Genomic DNA, 23570 nt, shown 5'->3' on the forward strand with positions numbered 1-23570 from the left:
AGCATGTCGAGGGTGGGCGGTGAGGCTTTACGTTCCGTGCCACCCTCCGACTATCGAAGTACAAAGGTGGGGTGCAGCTACATGGCGAAAGTAGAAGTGGATGATCGAGAACTGGCTGCTGCTAGTCACGAAGTGCAACAATGGGGCAATGACATGGTAGTATTGAAATGGATGATCGAGAACACATTATTCCTAGTGACGAGGTGCAACAATGTGGCAATTACATAATGGAAGCGGAAGTGGTTGATCGAGAACAAGCTTCTGCTACTGACTATACGACTCACATTGTACACAGCGACTGTTGAAATATAATATATAAAATCTTTTAAATGGCTGCGAGAATGGTTGTAAAATGCACTCTATTTACCTACAGCATATGCATCAAGCTGAACTTTGTAATTTGCCGTTAGTTGAGTAAAACGAATTTAGATTGTAGATGATTTAACAAATCTATCCCTTTATATTGCTGAGTCCACCTTACTTCGAGGTTGACAATGTATGAGAACTATCACCATGATGCCATCTCTAGTCCGCTGACGTCGCCGAAGTAAACAGGTGTATAACTCTGCTCTCATGTTTCCTACTTGTACTTCCCCTAATCGACACTGTTGCTAACTTACACGTTGGGCAGTAAACTTTTGCCGTCATTAATTGAAACCTACGATGTTTACGTATGTCAATGATTTGTCGTCAAAATTACATCAGACCGATCTCTGTAAATATGAACTGCATACAGCAGCACAGCAGTTATCGGTACTGTTACATTAAAGGAGCGATGTTTTAAAATTTTATTTTAAAATCGCACTAACTTACTGAACTGCCAAAAGTTCTTCTGTCAACAGCGTGACAAAGGGAGGCCACTCATTTATTTAAATTGGGAAAGTCACTAGATTACTAAAGCGAAAGGCACACTTACTCACCGTTTCTACTTTTCATCCAGATTCTTTTCGCTACAAGGAATCTAGCATGGTTCCGACTATTATACATACGAATTTCATAGACAGTAAATATAACTTTCAGAAATATCACACCACAACGTTCAGTATGTATATCGTTTCAGGCAGCGCAGCTGTTAATGCTCTTGTTCTTGAAGAAGCATCCACACTACTCTCCTCTTCCACAACATCCGCTGGTTCATGAAAATTATATAAGCCCTAAGATATGGCTTTCTCTTTTTGCTTGAGATTGTTTCACTAAAACTCCTTCAAGTATATAACATTCACTTTATACGCTAAGACACAATAAAAATTAATTCAAGCATCTTACGGTAAGTACGAACAATTATAGTTCCGCTGCCACGAGATTTTTGTTGTAAGAAAAATTACCGCTCCTTATAGGAGCAAAGCTGCTAGCCGCCGCAGTGTTTAAAACGCTATCGGGAAAATTTCGTCTGTAAGCAGGCTACGCACTCATTTGAGTTGCTATGATGTGTTACGTTTGTAAGGACAGAATTTACGCGTTTTTTGTGTCTGTTGCGCTCCCGTCTAAGAATTGTCAGGTGTCATTTGCAAGGTGTTTCCGGAATATGTACAATTTTCTTTATTTGGTAGTGTAACGAAGTAACGCAAATAAATACTGCGCATACAGAATAAATTTCTTGCGACAACATGAATTCGCCGCTGAACGTACGTAATTATTTTTTACTGTACCGAATTACGTAAAAACTGAGAAATTCTTGCTACAGGCGCCGTAACTTTTCAGTACTGGCTACGGGAATCTTATTTCAGGAATCGGCTATGGGAATTGTGATGAGACACTTAACGTAAAGCACAGATGAAACTAACAAACACGACCTATGCATTTCATTAGAACTTTCTCCCTATCGATTTTCAGACGCCAACAAACTTCCACCGACCGTATCTGCTGGCAGAGCGCGTAATCAATTTGCATCACAGAATATGTTCCACGGTTTTACTGAAAATCCTTATTCCACCACCAGCTCTACTGAAAATTTGCCTCTTCGTGTAAGTTGGAATTTTTTCACCATCACCCCTTCCCCACCCTATCAAATATAAAAAAACACGGCTTTTCTAAAATCCAGTCAATAATGTTAAGCCTCCAGGTGATACCACATCTCTGATGACACTGCACGCTTATAATTTCAAAGAGTACAAAGGCGCTTACGTGTTCATGACATCCCATGAAATTATCTACAGCCCCCTATTGAGTGCGGAGAGGGGGAGTTGATCGACCTATTTTTAAAAAGTAGATGGTTCAAATGGCTCTGAGCACTATGCGACTTATCTTCTGAGGTCATCAGTCGCCTAGAACTTAGTACTAATTAAACCTCACTAACCTAAGGACATCACACACATCCATGCCCGAGGCAGAATTCGAACCTGCGACCGTAGCGGACGCTCGGCTCCAGACTGTAGCGCCTAGAACCGCACGGCCACTGCGGCCGGCTCAAAACGTAGACTTGACAATGTAGGTATGTGTCGACCTGAACTCGTGCTACATTTTATTGTTAAACCTATTTCGTTCAGTGATTAGAAGCAAAGGGGTTTAGGCGACAGAATCACAATTCTGAGAAAATGAGCTTCAAAACTGGTGTAAGATTTTAAATTCTACGTTCATTTCGTATATTGTCTACAGTAACGTGCATATGCAGTGGTTATTAATGAAGTACAGTATCAATCAATTAAATTCAGAATTTTGTGCTCATTAATGTTTCTACCAATAATCTATTTATCTGTTACCCCCCTCTATATCCAAGGATGTCACTTCAATCCCTTTGACACATTTATATCAGGTTTAGAATGACCCAAACAACATAATATAATAATTTGCACAAATTGCTTCAATCCAAGCACACATCTTTTCCGAATGAGATTTTCACTCTGCAGCGGATTGTGCGCTGATATGAAACTTCCTGGCAGATTGAAACTGTGTGCCGAACCGAGACTCGAACTCGGGACCTTGGCTTTCACGGGCAAGTGCTCTAACAACTGAGCTACCCAAGCGTGACTCACGCCCCCCTCCTCACAGCTTTACTTCCGCCAGTACCTCGTCTATCACCTTCCTGAGTTTACAGAAGCGCTCCCGCGAACCTTGCAGAACTTGCACTCCTGAAAGAAAGGATATTGCGGAGACATGACTTAGCCACAGCCTGGCTCGGTCCGGCACACAGTTTTAATCTGCCAGGAAGTTACACACCTTTTATTGATTGAACGTACATTATGAATAAGAGAAATGAACAGAAAATGTTACATACAGAAATATCCATTTCCAAGCAAGCTCTTAGCACATACAAATACTCTTATTTTTATTACGGGATATGTGTGTCCCACGTTGTCAGCCGGTATCTCGCTACTGTCTGGGTCGCCTCCAGACATGTCTTCACTGGTCATCGGGGCCCACTTTGAAGCAGGACTCATCACTGATGGCCGGCCGCGGTGGTCTTGCTGTTCTAGGCGCTCAGTCCGGAACCGCGCCACTGGTATGGTCGCAGGTTCGAATCCTGCCTCGGGCATGGATGTGTGTGATGTCCTTAGGTTAGTTAGGTTTAAGTAGTTCTAAGTTCTAGGGGACTGATGACCACAGATGTTAAGTCCCATAGTGCTCAGAGCCATTTGAACCATTTTTTTTTTCTCATCACTGAAGACAACGCTACTCCAATCAGCGAAATTCCAGGCCGAAGACGTGTCTGGAGACACCCATACGCTCGACAACCACGATTGATGTTCGAGTACCACTTCTTTTCATAGTATGACCCCTCTGGTTGTCTTCCGCGGCACCCTTACGTCACAGCGGTATTCCATGCTCCATTTTGTTGCCCTCCACGAAAAACCATCCTGGACTTACATTTCATCAGTATAATCCTCGCCCGCACGGGGGGAGAAATTTTACTGCTTGATTCCGTGCTTGCCAAACCCTGCCCTGGTAAGCAAGATTTGCTAGACCTCTTCCCAGTTGAGAACGTTTGGACCATTATGAGCATGACCGTCCAACCGGCTAACGCGCCAGTTGGGCAGAATCGGGCACGATATCCCCTGGGAAGACATCTAACAAGTCTATCAGCCAGTTCCAAGCCGAATAAGGGCCAAGGGTGGACCAACGCGTTATTGGCTTGCTTGTTCTGTGAAGCTCTTTTTGTTGAAAAATTCATCAATTTTTTTACCGAAATGGTAATAATTTGTTTGTCTGTACATGTACATCAAAATTACCGATTTCCGTCCCATTCGTATACGGACATTACGAAAGAAAAGGACACCCAACCCTAAAAACATTGTATGTGAATCTTCGGGGGATAGAATTATTCACTGGAAGCAAGGCATCCATTTTAATAGTTGTCAACTCCTTCATTTTCAGGTGTAAACAAATTAACGTTCGCAAAACTGTAATGGAAAAGGTGATAATGTTGTGTAGTGCTGACTATTTTTAAGACACGTTATTACGGTTTAATCTGAAGACATTACGTGACTGGGAGAAATTTGGATAAATGTTAGTCATTCCCCCAGAGAAGACAAGACAGACTACAGTATATTATATCTGGAAATGGCGCAATAGGTATTGTTGCATTCTATGTTTCTGTACCGTTCCGAACTGTCTTGATTTACAGATCAAAGAAAAGAAGCGACTATCACCAGGAGAAGGATCACGTGTGTTTGCTAAACTCTTCAAAGGACAAGGCTGAAAAACTTAAATCGGACGTATATCATTGAAATGGCAAATGCTCCATACCATTTAGTTATCAGAGATATAACTCTGATGATGGCTACACAGTTAAATAGTTGAAACTTCGCTCTGTGCAGATTCATGACTATTTGCGTGATTGATGCTCGTGATACATGAAAAAAAGCCACAATTTTATCCGGAGGTAGAACAACAGGGTCACGGGGTTGTCTTTCATGATTCTTCTGGGAACGCAGACGTCAAGCATACAGCCTAATGTCGCTTAAATGTTTTTCATAATCGAAAGTGAAATCGGCTTGTCATGTTCAATCTTCTTCTTCTTCTTGTGCATTTCAAGGTTTAGGCACTTGTGCCTGTTCGGTTTCACTTTTCATTGGCACCTCATTCAGGGTCTATCTATGTATCCTTCTACCTCTTGGCTGGTACAGATTGGCCAGACGCTGAATTCGTCTGTGCACTCATTCTTTGTAGATGATGCTTCCTTAGCGGCTTATTTTGTTCAGTCTTTTCGTTAATATTATAAATATCTAGTTCATTACTGGCGTCTTTATTTCTTTTACGGCATTCACCTGTGGCACCTCTTACTTTTCAAAGTAATCTCATTTCTGCTGCTTGCCGTTTGCCTTTATCGCGCTTTTTAGGGTTCCATAACTCGCATTTATGTAACAATACAAGTGTAGCCATGCTTTTATAAAATTTAAGTTTTGCTATACTTCCTTCTTTTGTTGTGGAATGGCCGGCCGGAATGGCCGTGCGGTTCTTGGCGCTACAGTCTGGAACCGAGCGACCGCTACGATCGCAGGTTCGACTCCTGCCTCGGGCATGGATGTGTGTGATGTCCTTAAGTTAGTTAGGTTTAATTAGTTCTAAGTTCTAGGCGACTGATGACCTCAGAAGTTAAGTCGCATAGTGTTCAGAGCCATTTGAACCATTTTTTGTTCTGGAATGTTTTGTCTGTAATTTCACATATTGATTAATATTTGTTAAACTTACTTTCTGTGTCCTTGTTTATGTCATAGCCTACGCTGCATCCTGAAAAGTTGACGTTGGAAATCTGCTCAAGTGGTGTATTATTTGCTAGTATTTTTGAGCTTGCGGAGTATTTCCCATGATGAACCATGATTTTAGTTTTCTTTGTTGGTATTCGAAGGTTATAGTCTCTTTTCCCAAACTGATGCAATTTATAGACTGCTTTTTGTAGGTCATTTTTACTTCCTTCCAAAATGTTAATGTCATCTATATAAATAACGATATTAACATATTTATTTCCTTTAATTTGTACACTCGGAGTCACTTCCTGCCTCCAGTTTTTAATCATATCATTTATACGTAAATCAAATAAGGTTTGTGATAGACTACAACCTTGTTTGAGTCCCTTACTCGTAGTAATTTCTTCAGTTTTATTATTACCGACTTTTATCATTATTTTTGTGTCCATGTATAAGCTTTTTATACCTTCAATAAGATGTCTAGGATATTCAGCTTTAATCATTATTTCTCAGAGTTCGTTTCTGTTCACAGTGTCGAAAGCTTTGACTGTTGACGTGTTTAATAAAGATCACAACTGCAACAACAACAGCACTAACCTCAAGGAAAGTAATCAGAATGAAAGAGCATGCTGCACAACATGGTAACACAGCAGACAACAATGGCTACCTCACACAGTACTGTCAGCTAGGTGACTACCGGCCGAAGCCTTCCGACGTCTGCAAATTGAGGACTAGGAGCTGATCGACCAACGTAGGGTCAACAGTTGTACTTATAAAAACAGCCTAGATCGCACATATCTCATTTATTGGCAACCGGCTTCAGTCCTGAAGCGAACCATCTTCAGACCGTATTCAAAAGTTGATGGGTGGAGACGGATACACGGAGCAGGCGCTGCAGAAACCTGCTTCCAACTGCTTGAGGCATCCGTAGTTCCTGCTCCGTGCGTGGATTCCTCTCCACACGTCAACATTGAAATACGGTTTGAAGATGGTCCGCCTTAGGACTGAAGGTCACCAATAAATGAGATATGTGCGATGTAGGCTGTTTTTATAAGTACAATTGTGAAAATGGATGATTGTTTTTTTTTCCTAAATAGTTTCTAAAATATGTTAGGTTTTATAGAGTATACACTGATTGGTAGGTACTTAAGCAGTTTATATTGATGTTGTTGGTTGTTGTATTCACAAGGATTCAGCTGAGTTTGAGTACCCCTTCAGTATCGAGCGCCATGTAAATATGAATCATGTGAGGTGCTGACAGCCATAAGGGCCTAAAGCACACCATCTTCGAGTTCACAATTAAGCGAATATAAAGGAAACCAGTGAGGCGGCTTTTCGTAAACGTTCGTATATACAATGTAGGCCTACAGCACAGATAAAATCGCACCATAAAGTCAATAGATGCCAGGTTCTCCTATGGTTCTCAGTGCCTCATATTATTTACTGTAAAAGTATACCCCTTTCGCAACAAACAGGTCTTTTAATTGACATTTAAACGAATTATTGTAAACAGCATACACGTCACGCTGAGATTGCTGAGATAAGCAAATAATAGAAAAACTTTATTATGTTAGCCACAGGAGTGCATTCCATGCGCGATAATTAGCATCCTGTCACAAAAATGACGGTCACGTTGAAAACAGCGACAAAAAGAAAACGAAATGCGAAATTTCAACCAGTTTGCCACCAGAGAGAAAGCTGTTTGGCTTAAGAATAATGAATTGGACCCTATTCTGACAACTACTGAAGATCTCTTGTAATTAAGACGAAACGCAACTAGGTACACAAGATAAATAAAAATACTTAACGTACAGCATGCAAAAGAAGTTTTTTTTTTTTTTGAACTAATGTAATTTATATACAGCTGCTGCGAAAATGGCCCTCATTAAAAACTTATTATTTATTTTCTAATTTGTCTATTATTTTTTGTACTCATGCTGCGAGTAACATAATTCTGTTGTACCAAAATACCTTCTCCAATTTTTGGATACAAAGCATTTCTGTACAAACAGTGATACTGTGTTTCATTTTCCTTATACACGTCAGACGAGGCATTTAGAACGTTTTCCACCCGACAATTCTACTGTCATTTGCCTACCTCAAGAACTACTTGTCATTCTCTGAACAAACTTAACATTTTGTTCATATACGACTGGATATTGCCAAAACTTTTTTCGAATAACATTTCCTCAGAAACGACACAGCTCTGTGTGAAAGCCTTACATTTTAACAAATACTATCCATTGTGACGTTAGGGTGTAACATGAGCTTCAAGGGTTCAACCAGCTTCGCCTGTGATACACATGAAATTCCAAGATTTTAAAGACTTTAACCATGGCTGAAACCAACTGTTGAAATTCTTCACGATAAAGGATGACAGCCAAAACAGTTGCAGGATAAAAATTTATTAAAATTCTTGACCAAGATTTCGGTATATATAAATATACTTTCATCAGAAGTAAAAAATCCTGAACAGGAAGACACTTTCATTAGTAAAACCTTAGCATCGGAAATGAGAAACACTAAAGCTTAAGTAACAGTGAAATTACCGAAGTAATACAGGTACGAAATCTTTTAGTTACTTACTAAAATTACATCATGCAATGGAGATTAATAAAACAGTTGTGCCAAAGGCGTCGTCAATAATTAAGACATCATCTCCATTTGTACAACATAACTATAGGCACAGGGTCAATGCGAACAGTTTAGCACCAGTACTTAGCCTATGAACTGTCAAGACAAGAGTGTGGAAGCACTAGGGCAGATGGTTTCGCCGCCTACGTTACGCGAGATTCTCGCGCATTACAGTTGCGCCCTCTCTCGTTAGATGTGTTCCATAGCGCAAGCTTCATCTGTTTGACACTTGGACACAGGTAAATTGGTTCCATATTTTCTGTTTTACATAAATGTTTTTAAATGGTCTGATATGTTTCATTTAATAGGACAGAAGATTTGAATTAGCACAACTTTTAATAATTTTGATGCGCTTATGTATGTATCCATGGATTTTAATGTGCGCGAGTGTCTGACACATACAATAAGTGCCCTCTCTCGGTTAAACCATCTGCCCTAGTGCTTCCACATAGCCCTTCGAATTCTCAATGGCACCTCTTCCAGCAGCGGAGGCAAAGTCACCCGCATGAAATCCATATTGTTACGGCCTGTTAGGCGATGTGGAAGGAAGACAGGGCCCGAAATAAGGGTCGCCGATTACCCGGCTCACACATTCCTGCTGCACCGATGCCGAAGATTCGGTGTCACCATACCATGGATGCTCTGCATAGTATCCCACAGACGACTCTTATGAAAGTAGAAGATACCATTCCGCGTAAAGGTGGCCTCATCTGTGAATCGGATGAAAGACACAAATCCCGAAATTGTGGTTGCCTGGTGATGAAAAGTAACAAAGCTGCTTCCGATGTGGGAAGTCTGTCGCTAATAAGCCCTGCACACGCTATAAGTGATAAGGGTAACAACAATTGTCAGGAGAATGTTCCGCACGGTCGTCTGCCTTACTGTATACTGGCGGTCCAACTGCCTGGAACTGACACAGTGGTCGTCTTGCACAGTGTTAATCAGATCTTCCTCAAAGTCTGGTGTCCGATCGTTTCTGGTACGCCCTTCACGATTTCCTACTTCCTTGAACGATCCTGTCTAAGACAAATAGCGAATGTTGCAAACAGTGAATGCTGTGGTGGTTGTCATCGGGGATAGGTCTCCTGATGCAACCTTGCTGTCCAACGCCGGTTGCCGCTTGCCTTTCCGCAAGTGAACACCACGTCGGCAAGTTATAGATCTGAATACGAAGCCGTTGTGTACAACGCTGTATCACATCGACTGCAAGGTGATTCAGCAAGAGAACTGAATCGGACACAACATTGTCAATGACTGGCAGAAGAGGTCGCTAGGGCATGACGTGTGAGGAACAGTACCGCTCTCTAGGAGGAAGCCATACATTCTGTAACTGTGGCTGCGTGGTACAGCGCGCATTAGAACGCAGTCTCTGTAACAAAGTATGATTGAATAAATGGTCTCTAGCATGGAAACCATGCATTTCTGTAGGTAAGTTCTTTTTACGTACCCTCTCATCGATGAATCCCTAGAGTTTGTACACGGTGGAAGAAATCACCCTGTATGTATATTTGTGTGTGTGTGTGTGTGTGTGTGTGTGTGTGTGTGTGTGTGTGTGTGTGTGTGTGTGTGTGTCACAGCTCCTCCAAAATCACGGGACCGATTTCTAGAAAACTTGGTACACATACACGTTACTACTGGGCAACAATCACCGTTGGGATAAGAACCACCTACTTATCAAATGGGTTGGTTTGGGGGTCGGCGTTAAAAGAAGCTTATCCCACGATGGGTGAATTCCCAGACTTGATTCATCTTGTATCAGAGAATATTTAGCGACTTGCAACAAACATCACACTCCATATAAAACTTTTATGATTCTTTTTACAGCTAACAACCTCTACAAAATTATGAAAACAAAAATGTTTATTCTTTACTATTTTTTTTACGCTTCATACAGTAAAAGTACCTCATGAAGCAAAACATCATAATTATTACTTCTTAATTACTAAATGATATCAGCCGTACATTTTACAGACAGCATCTACATATACCACTGAACAACGGCAAAAACACATAATTTAGGAGATACTGTGTTATAAACAATGAGATGCGTGAAAAACTGCTGTATAACGTACGACATTTAAATTTATTCCTTCTTTGCTACTAACTCTATTCGCAATACATTTCGTAGACAGTATCTAAACATGCCGCTCAACACACGTACAATATTATAGCTTTTGTACGGCGCATAGTTCAGGCGATTCGACATTATGAACAGTGATTCTCCTGAAAAACCGCCACATCAAGCATAAAGTTTAAATTATTTAATTACTTCGTTTCTACGAACTCCATGCGCAACACATTCTGTAGCATCCACATGTTTCGCTGATCGTATCTACAAAACCGTATCGTTGTACGACACATAGTTCGGGAAATATGAGCTCACAAGACAAGATGCTGCGTGGTACCAGCGTTGACGCACAGCTATAAATACGCACTTGGGCAACGCCGGGGTTCTCAGCTAGTAACGATATATTTTCAGGATGTCAGCCCCACAGGTCGTAGATGTTTGAAAAATGTCGATACCGCCTTGAGCTGGTGATAATATCTTTATCCAGATGACTAGTTCTGGTCGACTATCATCAGGTTCTAAAATCGTTTAGAGAATCATACTAGGAGAATATAAAATTATTGACGTCAGATAATGAAACCATGAATTTGTTACTGTTGTCACAACAAAAAATAAATTGCATCGTCACTATATAAACTGTGCAAGGCCGTGCACTTCTTCATGTTACATCAGCTATCAGCGTTAACGCTGTGACATTTTAAAATAATGTCACATTCTACAGCGATGTAGTGACGTGATGAAATGAAAAGAGCTATTTTTAACCACTCACAGACTGGTCATCGATGCCTTCAACGTATTGCGAAGATCAACCGGTAAAACCACAGAATCTCATGTTACGCCTACAGGTACTCGGCGAGAGTATTTAAATGGAATCCGGCCGGTCGGGGTGGCCGAGCGGTTCTAGGCGCTACAGTCTGGAACCGCGCGACCGCTACAGTCGCAGGTTCGAATCCTGCCTCGGGCATGGATGTGTGTGATGTCCTTAGGTGAGTTAGGTTTAAGTAGTTCTAAATTCTAGGGGACTGATGACCTCAGCAGTTAAGTTCCATAGTGCTCAGAGCCATATTTTTGTCGTCGTAGAATAGAAGAATATCCTAACAGTGCTGAACGTAGAGTGTTAGTAACAGTGAAAATGGTTCACACTGCGATATTTTGGGAATGAAACACTCCAAAGAAAGCAGAAATATCTAGTGGCGGCCCGAAATTTTATGGGTCCGATCTGGCGTGATGCATGAGCTCGTAAAACACTAGCAAACATAAAGATGTCTATGAAATGTTAATTTGCAGTAGAATGTAGTATATTAAAGCAAACAAGTAACGTTTCATATGGCAAGTTAAATTCAGATACAAGATCACGTCTGTAACATGGATAGATGTCTTCCATGACGCGATTCCTACCAATTGAGCGATATCTCATAGAGTCAAGACTTTAAGTTGTCAATAGATTCTATCCCTTCCTTGTAACTCCCCCACAGTGTTTTCTACATCTACATCTACATCCATACCCCGCAAGCCACCTGACGGTGTGTGGCGGAGGGTACCCTGAGTACCTCTATCGGTTCTCCCTTCTATTCCAGTCTCGTACTGTACATGGAAAGAAGGATTGTAGGTATGCTTCTGTGTGGACTCTAATCTCTCTGATTTTATCCTCATGGTCTCTTCGCGAGATATACGTAGGAGGGAGCAATATACTGCTTGACTCTTCGGTGAAGGTATGTTCTCGAAACTTTAACAAAAGCCCGCACCGAGCTACTGAGCGTCTCTCCTGCAGAGTCTTCCACTGGAGTTTATCTATCATCTCCGTAACTTTTTCGCGATTACTAAATGATCCTGTAACGAAGCGCCCTGCTCTCCGTTGGATCTTCTCTATTTCTTCTATCAACCCTATCTGGTGCGGATCCCACACTGCTGAGCAGTATTCAAGCAGTGGGCGAACAAGCGTACTGTAACCTACTTCCTTTGTTTTCGGATTGCATTTCCTTAGGATTCTTCCAATGAATCTCAGTCTGGCATCTGCTTTACCGACGATCAACTTTATATGATCATTCCATTTTAAATCACTCCTAATGCGTACTCCCACATAATTTATGGAATTAACTGCTTCCAGTTGCTGACCTGCTATTTTGTAGCTAAATGATAAGGGACCTATCTTTCTATGTATTCGCATCACATTACACTTGTCTACATTGAGATTCAATTGCCATTCCGTGCACCATGCGTCAATTTGCTGCAGATCCTCCTGCATTTCAGTACAATATTCCATTGTTGCAACCTCTCGATACACCATAGCATCATCTGCAAAAAGCCTCAGTGAACTTCCGATGTCATCCACCAGGTCATTTATGTATATTGTGAATAGCAACGGTCCTATGACACTCCCCTGCGGCACACCTGAAATCACTCTTACTTCGGAAGACTTCTCTCCATTGAGGATGACATGCTGCGTTCTGTTATCTAGGAACTCCTCAATCCAATCACACAATTGATCTGATAGTCCGTATGCTCTTACTTTGTTCATTAAACGACTGTGGGGAACTGTGTCAAACGCCTTGCGGAAATCAAGAAACACGGCATCTACCTGTAAACCCGTGTCTAAGGCCCTCTGAGTCTCGTGGACGAATAGCGCGAGCTGGGTTTCACACGACCGTCTTTTCGAAACCCATGCTGATTCCTACAGAGTAGATTTCTAGTCTCCAGAAAAGACATTATACTCGAACATAATACGTGTTCCAAAATTCTACAACTGATCGACGTTAGAGATATAGGTCTATAGTTCTGCACATCTGTTCGACGTCCCTTCTTGAAAACGGGGATGACCTGTGTCCTTTTCCAATCCTTTGGAACGCTTCGCTCTTCTAGAGACCTACGATACATCGCTGCAAGAAGGGAGGCAAGTTCCTTCGCGTACTCTGTGTAAAATCGAACTGGTATCCCATCAGGACCAGCGGCCTTTCCTCTTTTGAGCGATTTTAATTGTTTCTCTATCCCTCTGTCGTCTATTTCGATATCTACCATTTTGTCAACTGTGCGACAATCTAGAGAAGGAGGCACAGTGCAGTCTTCCTCTGTGAAACAGCTTTGGAAGAAGACATTTAGTATTTCGGCCTTTAGCCTGTCATCCTCTATTTCAGTACCATTTTGGTCGCAGAGTGTCTGGACATTTTGTTTTGATCCACCTACCGCTTTGACATAGGACCAAAATTTCTTAGGATTTTCTGCCAAGTCAGTACATAGAACTTTACTTTCGAATTCATTGAAAGCCTCTCGCATAGCCCTCCTCACACTACATTTCGCTTCGCGTAATTTTTGTTTGTCTGCAAGGCTTTGGCTATTTTTATGTTTGCTGTGAAGTTCGCTTTTGTCACCTGATAATCCTAAGCGATTAACCAAGTTATTTTACCAGCACGACCATTTGAAAGTGCACCAGTATTTGAAAGTGCATTCCCATGTGATTCAGCTGAGGCGCGGTCCACTTATAAGTGAGAGTGCACGGGCCTGCTAAGCATTGCCCTGCACCAGATAGCGCATTCAGTAGCTTTTTGGGGGGATTCATCAGTCTTGATGCAGTCCACCAGGTATTCCTCTTCTGTGCCAACCTCTTCATCTCAGAGTAGCATTTGCAACCTACGTCCTCAATTATTTATTGGATGTATTCCAAACTCTGTCTTCCTTTACAGTTTTTGCTCTTTACAGCTTCCTCTAGTACCATAGAGGCAATTCCCTGATATCTCAACAGATGTCCTAACATCCTGTCCCTCCACTTTGTTCTGTTTTCCACATATTCCTTTCCTATGTGATTCTGCGCAGAATATCCTCATTCCTTACTTCGTCAGTTCATCTAATTCTCAACACTCATCTGAAGCACCGCATCTCAAATGCGACGATTCTCCTCTGTTCCGGTTTTCCCACAATCCATGCTGTGTTCCAACCATACATTGTTAGAAATTTCTTCCTGAAATTAAGACCTATGTGTGGCACTAGTAGACTTTTCATGGCCAGGAATGAACCTTTTCCCAGTGCTAGCCTGCTTTTGATGTCCTCGTTGCTCCGTCCCTCATTCGTTATTTTGCTGCCTAGGTAGCAGAATTCCTTATCTTTATCTACTTTGTAGCCATCATTCCTGACGTTACTTTCCTGCTTCTCATTACTTTCGTCTTTCTTCGATTTACTGTCAACCCATATTCTGTACTCATCATACTGTTTATCCCGTTCAGGAGATCATGTAATTCGTCTTCACTTTCTAGAACTTAGAACTACTTAAACCTAACTAACTTAAGAACATCACACACATCCATGCCCGAGGCAGGATTCGAACCTGCTACCATAGTGGTCGCGCAGTTCCAGACTGAAGCGCCTAGAACGGCTCGGTCACAAAGGCCGACTATCTGGCATCATCCTGCGGGACATCACCTTTGTTTATGGGGCATCCGCCGACGACCTGCTACTGCTAGTTCGTTTCACCAATGTAGTCCGCAGCATACTAAACTGGATCTAGCGGTATGGACAGGCTGGAGGCAGTCTTCTGTATGTCAGTAAGTCGGCGGCGATGTATAGCTGGCGCTGTCTCATGCTGGCCGCTGTCGTCCCCTCCCCCCTCCCCCCCCCCCCCCCACCCCCAGTTACTGAACTGTCTGGGAGTCACGTTTACAAAGGATGTGTGCGGAACGGCCACCGCAAACTATCGACGGTTACTACATATTATACGCGCGTTGGTGCACCAGAACCTGGCCCGGGGCTAGAATCAGCTGCAACATGTGGAATACATGAAACTCTACATGGTGTCAAAACTCAATCACATGGCACAGCCCACCCCCCGCCGCCCGAAAGGTGGTGATAGGTCGTAGACTTAAGGCTACCTTCGGTTATTTATTATTCACGGGACAAGTATGTTATGATTCTCTTACCCTCCCCTTACACGATGGAGGGTTGTGACTGGTTAACATCCAGGCGCATGCCCTATAAATGAACAACATGAGAAAACGATGGTCCAGTCAACACGACTCCCTCACGGGTCATCTACTGGAGGTCCTGATGCCAGACACCCACGTGCCGCCGGTGTCGATGCAGCACGTCGCACCGAGCTCGCAGCAACGCGGCCGCCAAGGCAAAAGATTTTTACACCAACGTTCTGCGGGCAGTACCTCGTAACGTGGTAGAAACCAAGTACGCAACTGTCAATTGGCCACGAATGTGAAAAACGATACACCACCGTGTTCGTGACGTGGTATCAAGACACCAACAATAAATATGCGAAGAGATGCTAATACTAAGGTATAAGGTTAATGGACTTACCAATTTGACCTGATTATCGCCTCCTGAAGACTGATCTGTGTTGCCGTCCGACTGACACAGAAGATCTTAACTTGCTACCTCCATATGACACCTGACGAGATTGAACCTCGAACCCTCCTGTGCCCGGATGATTATTACTTTCCCGTGTCAAAATGCCATATGTATTCAAGGGAATGGCCATCGACTTCATCTTCGGCGAAGGGAAGAAAGTGGAGCTTGATTCCTGGTGGCAACTTCAAAACGCTCTTGAACGCACATCGAGGTACCGTACACTCTTTACGCAGCGTTCTCGTAGCTTCCCCGGCTATCTGGGGAGTGCTAGGCTCATTGTGACAGTATCACATCGAAGGCAATTACGCGAATTGTAAGCAGTGAAGAAGGAAAACGATTGGTTGATTCATGGAAAGGTGTAGTCATTGAGGCATTAGCAATGCAGCATGAGTCTGTTGTAGTTATTTTAGACGGCATTGTTAGAGACTGCTAACGACAATGGCAGTTGACAAGCAAACACCAGTTGTACCGTTTCTTGAAGAAAAATTCTTTTAGCGTAAGTAGCACAAGTTATATACAAAGCTATTTTAGTTTATCCTTTCAGTCACCCACTTTTGTAACATTCTGTTTTCTACAATTTTCAGTTTTTCGCATTTCCTAATTATTATTTTGTAACAAATAAATTATTTAGTTATAGACCCTTGGAGCCTACCACCTTGGGAGAATGTTTGGGAATAGTTAGGGGCAACCCCCGAATGGGGGAAGTTCCATTTAAAGTGGCGGTGCCAAGAAGATGTGGATTTGATTTGAGTTTCTTTTATTGTTACAGGTTTTCGTTTCATTTTTTGCATTACTAAACTTAGTTAGATAAGGAGATAGGAGCTGCAAAACAAACGGGAAAGGAAAAAACAGAAAAAGGGTTTAAAAACGTAGTGAACGTGGTAGGACACCCTTTGAGGGTCGAGGTATGATTCCCAGTGTTGCCAGTGATTTTCCTTGCTGGAAGCACTGACTGGACCGGTGTATACTCCGCGTCGTGATGCCGGCTGAGGAGTTGCCTGATTGAGAGGTAGCAGTTCCAAAGTCGGAACGTCGACAGAATTGCGGTTTGATGACCCGGTGCTCCCCATAACGCCTCCGATGATGGATGGCTGAGAATAGTCGACGATCTCGTGGTCGTCAGGGCCTGATTGCAGAGTTTACGTATCTTTTCATGGGTGCAGAGAATGAATCTGGTCCGTCTGTACGTCTGACGAGATCTGTAGAGCAGTATGTAGCGTAATTGGTCTAGAGCGCCGCACGTCGCCGATATGTGACTCTGGGAGACGCTACAGCCGTCGGGACACGGACCGTGCTGTCGAACGTTAACGCTGAGCGTGCCAAGTTCAACGTGCTGCTGAACGCTCAGGAATGATGCGACTTGTGCATACGGTACGTGGGCCCCAATGTGGTATACGCGATCGTAACGCAATCCAGCGGCAGCTGAGGGATGTTTCTAGTCCGTTAATCACACTGTTTACTCAAGGGGCTCGCGTAAAATTCCCACGTTAGCTCTACTAAAACGCACATTTCCTCAGTCGTCCACGAAAAGGAAAGTACCATGTCCAATCAATAAGGACACAGACTTATAGAAGTTCCATTACAAACAGTACAAATTTGGAATACTTCTCCATACAAGAATAATAAATAATGTTTATTATTTCATCATTCCCACATTTTAGTAAAACCCCAAGGTCAGTCTTACTTGATAACTGTTCCTACCCATTAACAGAATCTTTGCAACATGTGAAATACGAAGCGTAAAAGAAAAAGGAGCAAATATACAAGTAGCGCAAGCTGTCTAGTAGATTAAGCCAATCGAACAGTCACCCCTCAAAAAAAGATGAACTTATAGTTACATGACATCAAATATTATAGTATATACTTATATTAAACTAATAATAAAGTATCTGAACCAAATAAACACGCGAATGTTAGGGAAAAAAATTTGGAAGTGTCAATAGGCGAACCACCGACCCGACAAACAACTCTCTACCAAACGGTGATTCTACTCATTACGCTAAGCCAATAACAAACACTTTATTTCTAATCATAGTATGTTATACCGTACTGAAAACCTTAATTGTAGATGCTACTAACTGAAATTTAATTATAACAAATTGTGCCAAGAACAATGCGTTTTGGGTGGACATTCTGTGTGTTGCTGCCTTCAAATAGCCTACTCTTATAATACGCAAGTTACAATAAGTCTTTTGCCACGAATATGATGTTTCTCATTTTATTGGAACAACGGGTTTTCCAGTGATGCTCAACTTGCTGGTGCTCAGAAACGGCATATAATACATATAGGCTTGAAATGAATGCCAATATGGCGCCTCACAACATTGTACTGAAGAGAGGCTACGTGCGTGTGAGGTACGTGGCGTTGTTCCGTCTCACTGGTCAACGTTCAGACGCACGCTCAGAATATCTGACACTCCAGATATTGATTTGCACATTCGGAAAGACTCCCGAACGTGCTATTCCACGCCGTGACGTAAGGAACTCGGCACGCTCAACGCTCAACGTTCGGATGCACGGTCCGTGTGCCGACGGCTTACGGAGTCTCCGTGGCGCGGACGAAAGGGACGAACAAGCTGTATGTGGTGAATCTGAATAAACGTGTCGATTCATTCCTTCCCACAATTGAGGCTGTTAGAGGGCTAGAGGCCGTATTACACGGTAATAGCTTGATGCCTCCTGCGAGGGACAAATGCTTTGGAGACTAGTACTGCGGCTACACAAAGTGCACTCACTATCCAAGCACCTTATCCAATGACAACTGTGTTACTTTACAGGGACTTGGCGAGCAACCAGATCACGTCGCTGGAGGGCCGTCCATTCCTTGGGCTGTCCCTGCTGCACGACCTTCTGCTGGCGCACAACTCCATCCCCAGGGTGCCCAAGGACGCCTTCGAGGGGCTGCCGCGTCTGCAGGTCCTGTGAGTACCGTTACTATGCTGGCAGGTCCACAGCGTCACATCTACCCCACCCACATTTTTCACAAATTCATCCCTGGGCTGTTCGGGAGGAACTACCGTGTCAACATGTACTATGAATCACAGTAATCAGTACCGCACTAACCCATCCACACTCTTCCAAATCGCCGACCACAGCTGAGCAGAGTCCTGGACCCAATGGTTTGAGTACGGCAGCTTTTCTGGCTGCTGCAAAGCAACACTCCGACACAATTCCGTTTACAGGTCACCCAGTGACGCCATTAATGGGGAGCTGTTCTGGTTTTCTTGAGAGTAGTGTAGTTCTTCTGGTTGCTCCTTTTCATCACACTCGCTTCTCCTGGATTACTCTACGACTTCATTAGCCTGGCTACCCAGAACACAGTCTACTGCTGTGCTGCACCTGGTTCTACTGTCAGTTATATGACTCTTCCCCTGCACCAGTTTTACCCCATCCACATTCGTACACAGCTTTATGTACTAAGTGCCTCTGCTGCACATGGGGGCCTGCAAAGCCTGTATGTCCTTTGAATACTGTACATTTAGCATCTACTCACAATTCGTGACCACACTGACCAGGGACACCTTCATGAAACTCCTACTGCTGCGGGTCCTATGAGTACCGTTGCTGACTGCATCCCGATACTTCCGCCGAACCTGTTCCATCGGTCTATTCATTAGTCTCCCGACTGATTTGATACGGCCTACCACTATTATTTCCTCTACTATACCACTCTCTTTCCACTCAGTCAGCTATTTGCTGTACATACTGATCAGCCAGACCATTATGGCCACCGATGTACTGTCGATATAAACCCATCCAGGCGATATCAGTGTCAACTGGCAAGTAAAGTCTGCTAGTCAGACACACACGGTGCATGTAGTCTCAGTGAGTGTGTTGTCCGTGTGTAGAATAGGGAAGGTGTGCGATATATCTGAGTTGTGATGTCCTGGAGGCTCGGCACGAGGATTTCACAAGCTGTACGACTTGTCGGGTATTCGAAGAGTCCTCTGGTGAGTGTCTTCAACACGTGGCGAAACCAAGGCCTCCGCATGCGACGACCCATACATGTGCCACTGTTAATACCACGACATCGGCAACTATGGCTGAAATGGACACGTGACCATGGGCACTAGATGTTGGCGTACTGGCAGAGCTTTTCATGGTCTGATAAATCCTGATACCTTTTTTATCATGCCAATGGGAGGGCACGAATCCGTCTGCTTTCAAGGGAACACCTCCTTGACATCTGTACTACGGCTTACAGACACGCAGACGGCGGCTTCATTGTGCTCTGGGGAATATTCACGTGGGCATCCTTGGGTCCAATGGATCTCATGCAAGGAACCATGCCGGCCGAGCAGTATCGTACACTGGTTGCAGACCTCGTATCCCCTTCATGACGATCAGGTTTCCCGACGGCAGTGGCATTTTTCAACAAGTTAATGTGCATGTCACAAGGCCAACAGTGTAATGGAGTGTTTCAAGGAACGGAGTGACGAGTACCAATTGATGTGCTGGCCCCCCAACTCGCCAGATCTGAACCCGATCGAACATATCTGGTTCAAATGGTTCAAATGGCTCCGAGCACTATGGGACTTAACATCTATGGTCATCAGTCCCCTAGAACTTAGAACTACTTAAATCTAACTAACCTAAGAACATCACACACATCCATGCCCGAGGCAGGATTCGAACCTGCGACCGTAGCAGTCACACGGTTCCGGACTGAGCGCCTTAACCGCGAGACCACCGCGGCCGGCGAACATATCTGGGATGTGTTGAACTTGGCTCAGGGCTCATCGCCTCCCGCCCCAGAAATCACGGGAATTAGGTAACTTGTGTGTGCAGATGTGCTGCCAGCTCCTTCCAGCGACTACCAAGGCCTCGTTGCTTCCATGTCACAAGCGTCACCGACTTTATCGGTGCCAAAGGTTGTCACACCAGCTATTACTTAAACGGTATATTGCAGTCCGTCTTCCCCTACTTTTTGCAATATGAGGCTTCCTCTGTTATCATGAACGCTATTCGTTGGTATCCTATCATCTTGTCCCTTCTCCTAGTTACTGTTTACCACACCTTTCTTAACTCACCAAATATGCTGAGTAGCTCATCATGTCTTATCATCTCGTCCGCCCATTTAATTTGAGCATCCTTTTGCATCACCTACCCTACTCCGCAGCGGATGTCGCTACCACACGCTTCTACGGTTGCCATTTCAAATCCTCGTAGTGAAAAATATTTCACTGCAAGTATCAGACAGGTATAGGGAGATGGGGCGGAGGCGTAAAGTTCCTGCTAGCCAGTGTTCACTCCAACGCCCTGGATTTCTGCGCAGTGTCTCATGAATGAGAGCATGTGACAGCGTTGATGTTGAGCCGTCCGTCGGACGACGAAGTTAAGCTTGGCGGTCCCGCCGTTTGTGCTATTTGAAAGAAGTAAGCTATATGCCGCCCCCCCCCCTCCCCCTCCCCCCCCCCCCCCCGCTTCACCTACAATAACGACCGCCCCTGGTAGCTGAGTGGTCAGCGCGACAGAATGTCAATCCTAAGGGCACGGGTTCGATTCCCGCCTGGGTCGTAGACTTTCTCTGCTTAGTTACTGGATGTTCTATTGTCCTGATCATCTTCATTTCATCCCCATCGACGCGCAAGTCGCCAAAGTGGCGTCAAATCGGAAGACTTGCACCCGGACAACGGTCTACCCAACGGGTGGCCCTAGTCACACGACGTTATTACAATGAAAAAGCACTCATCAAAGTCATCCACACGGCACAGATGTGCACTTGACAATATGAAGGCAATGGCTAACCACTTTCTTCAGGATGGTGATGCCGAATTCCTGCTTCTGATCCCCGGCACCCACTCCCTGAGTATGGGACTCTATGTTGCAGCGACTGGTAAATCTTCTGGGTTGTGTGACCGTGACCCACGAAACTATTCCGCTGCTAATTTTTCGTCCATAGCTCCACTGGAGATCTACAAAGGTGTTCCTCGTACCTCTGAGTCTTGACGACTAAATGATCAGACGTCAGAAGGCGACATAAAGACTGTGAAGTATAAATACTCTCTTTACCTGCGGTAGTCTATTTCTTAGATCCTCTTGGCTTCGTCCGTCATACTTTATCCCCCATCAAAGTTGATAGATTTCCTTCATTTAACATACTCTCAGTACGCTAATTAGACTGTTCATCCTATTCAGCAGGTCCAGTAATTATTCCTGACTGAGAAGACTCCAATGTCATTAGTGAGTCTGATAACTGATGTGAATTAAAATTCTGCTTCTCTACTCAAGCTGTTACATGGCTACACCGATGGACACCCGGAGTAAATTTCACAAGACGCAGCAAGATTCTTAAATTTGCACTTTTAAGGTGACTGACTCGCTTAGTCTGAAAACGTGTCTTCCTTCAAGTACAAAATTTGAGAAGAAATGTATAAAACTTCTTGTATCTAAAACGGTTGATAGTTATCCCCTCTATATACTGTACTAACAATCTTCAGGTCAGGGCGCTGGACCAAACTCTTTCTGCATCTCTATAAGGGCTGTACGGGAGAGTGACAGAAAAAATATTGAGGACACTATTTCGGAACGATCCTGTTAAGGTTTGCAATCATCTTGAATGACCGCCGAAACTGCCGTCGTACCAAGCAATGCCGAAAATTTCACTTGGACAAAGCGACAACAACAAATATGAATAAATAAATAAATAAAATGAAATGAAATGAAAGAATACCGGGTGATTCCGCGATGATGTCATAAACCTTCAGGAACAATGGAGAAGGATAACTGCATCAATTTCAAATAAGGGACACTAGTCCGGAAACGACGGAGACGAAAGGTATATTCGAAAATCTATTCAAGTTCCTTCTTAGCCTTGAGCCGCGCTCAAACTAACGGCCCCCAACTTACGAACCCTAACCATGACGTGCAGAATTCGCCCTGAATAGTACCCCAATACCCTCGGATGATTTCCGCTGCTGACTGACTTGTAACGGTTCACTTAACTTATCGTCAGAGAGACAGAAAATCTTGTTGTTGTTGTTGTCTTCAGTCCTGAGACTGGTTTAATGCAGCTCTCCATGCTACTCTATCCTGTGCAAGCTTCTTCATCTCCCAGTACCTACTGCAACCTACATCCTTCTGAATCTGCTTAGTGTATTCATCTCTTGGTCTCCCTCTACGATTTTTACCCTCCACGCTGCCCTCCAGTACTAAATTGGTGATCCCTGGATGCCTCAGAACATGTCCTACCAACCGATCCCTTCTTCTGGTCAAGTTGTGCCACAAATTCCTCTTCTCCCCAATCCTATTCAATACTTCCTCATTATTTATGTGATCTACCCATCTAATCTTCAGCATTGTTCTGTAACACCACATTCGAAAAGCTTCTATTCTCTTCTTGTCTAAACTATTTATCGTTCATGTTTCACTTCCATACATGGCTACACTCCATACAAATACATTCAGAAATGACTTCCTGACACTTAAATCAATACTCGATGTTAACAAATTTCTCTTCTTCAGAAACGCTTTCCTTGCCATTGCCAGTCTACATTTTATATCCTCTCTACTTCGACCATCATCAGTTATTTTGCTCCCCAAATAGCAAATCTCCTTTTCTCCTTTAAGTGTCTCATTTTCTAATCTAATTCCCTCAGCATCACCCGACTTAACTTGACTACATTCCATTATCCTCGTTTTGCTTTTGTTGATGTTCGTCTTATATCCTCCTTTCAAGACACTGTCTATTCCATTCAACTGCTCTTCCAAGTTCTTTGCTGTCTCTGACAGAATTACAATGTCATCGGCGAACCTTAAGGTTTTTATTTCTTCTCCATGGATTTTAATACCTACTCCGAATTTTTTTTGTTTCCTTTACTGCTTGCTCAATATACAGGTTGAATAACATCGGAGAGAGGCTACAACCCTGTCTTACTCCCTTCCCAACCACTGCTTCCCTT

The 23570-nt window shown here is 43.4% G+C and overlaps 1 protein-coding gene across 1 annotated transcript in view; it reads left to right on the forward strand.

The window, feature by feature from the left end:
* LOC126282058 (lutropin-choriogonadotropic hormone receptor-like) overlaps window positions 1-23570 on the forward strand; it is an 800001-nt gene that overhangs the window by 590810 nt on the left and 185621 nt on the right. The window contains exon 10 of the mRNA XM_049981496.1: window positions 18447-18590. Within this exon, the coding sequence (XP_049837453.1) occupies window positions 18447-18590 (144 nt within the window). The remainder of the gene's footprint in view (window positions 1-18446; window positions 18591-23570) is intronic.

Source organism: Schistocerca gregaria, chromosome 7 (genome assembly GCF_023897955.1).
Source record: "Schistocerca gregaria isolate iqSchGreg1 chromosome 7, iqSchGreg1.2, whole genome shotgun sequence".
Lineage (NCBI taxonomy): Eukaryota > Metazoa > Arthropoda > Insecta > Orthoptera > Acrididae > Schistocerca > Schistocerca gregaria.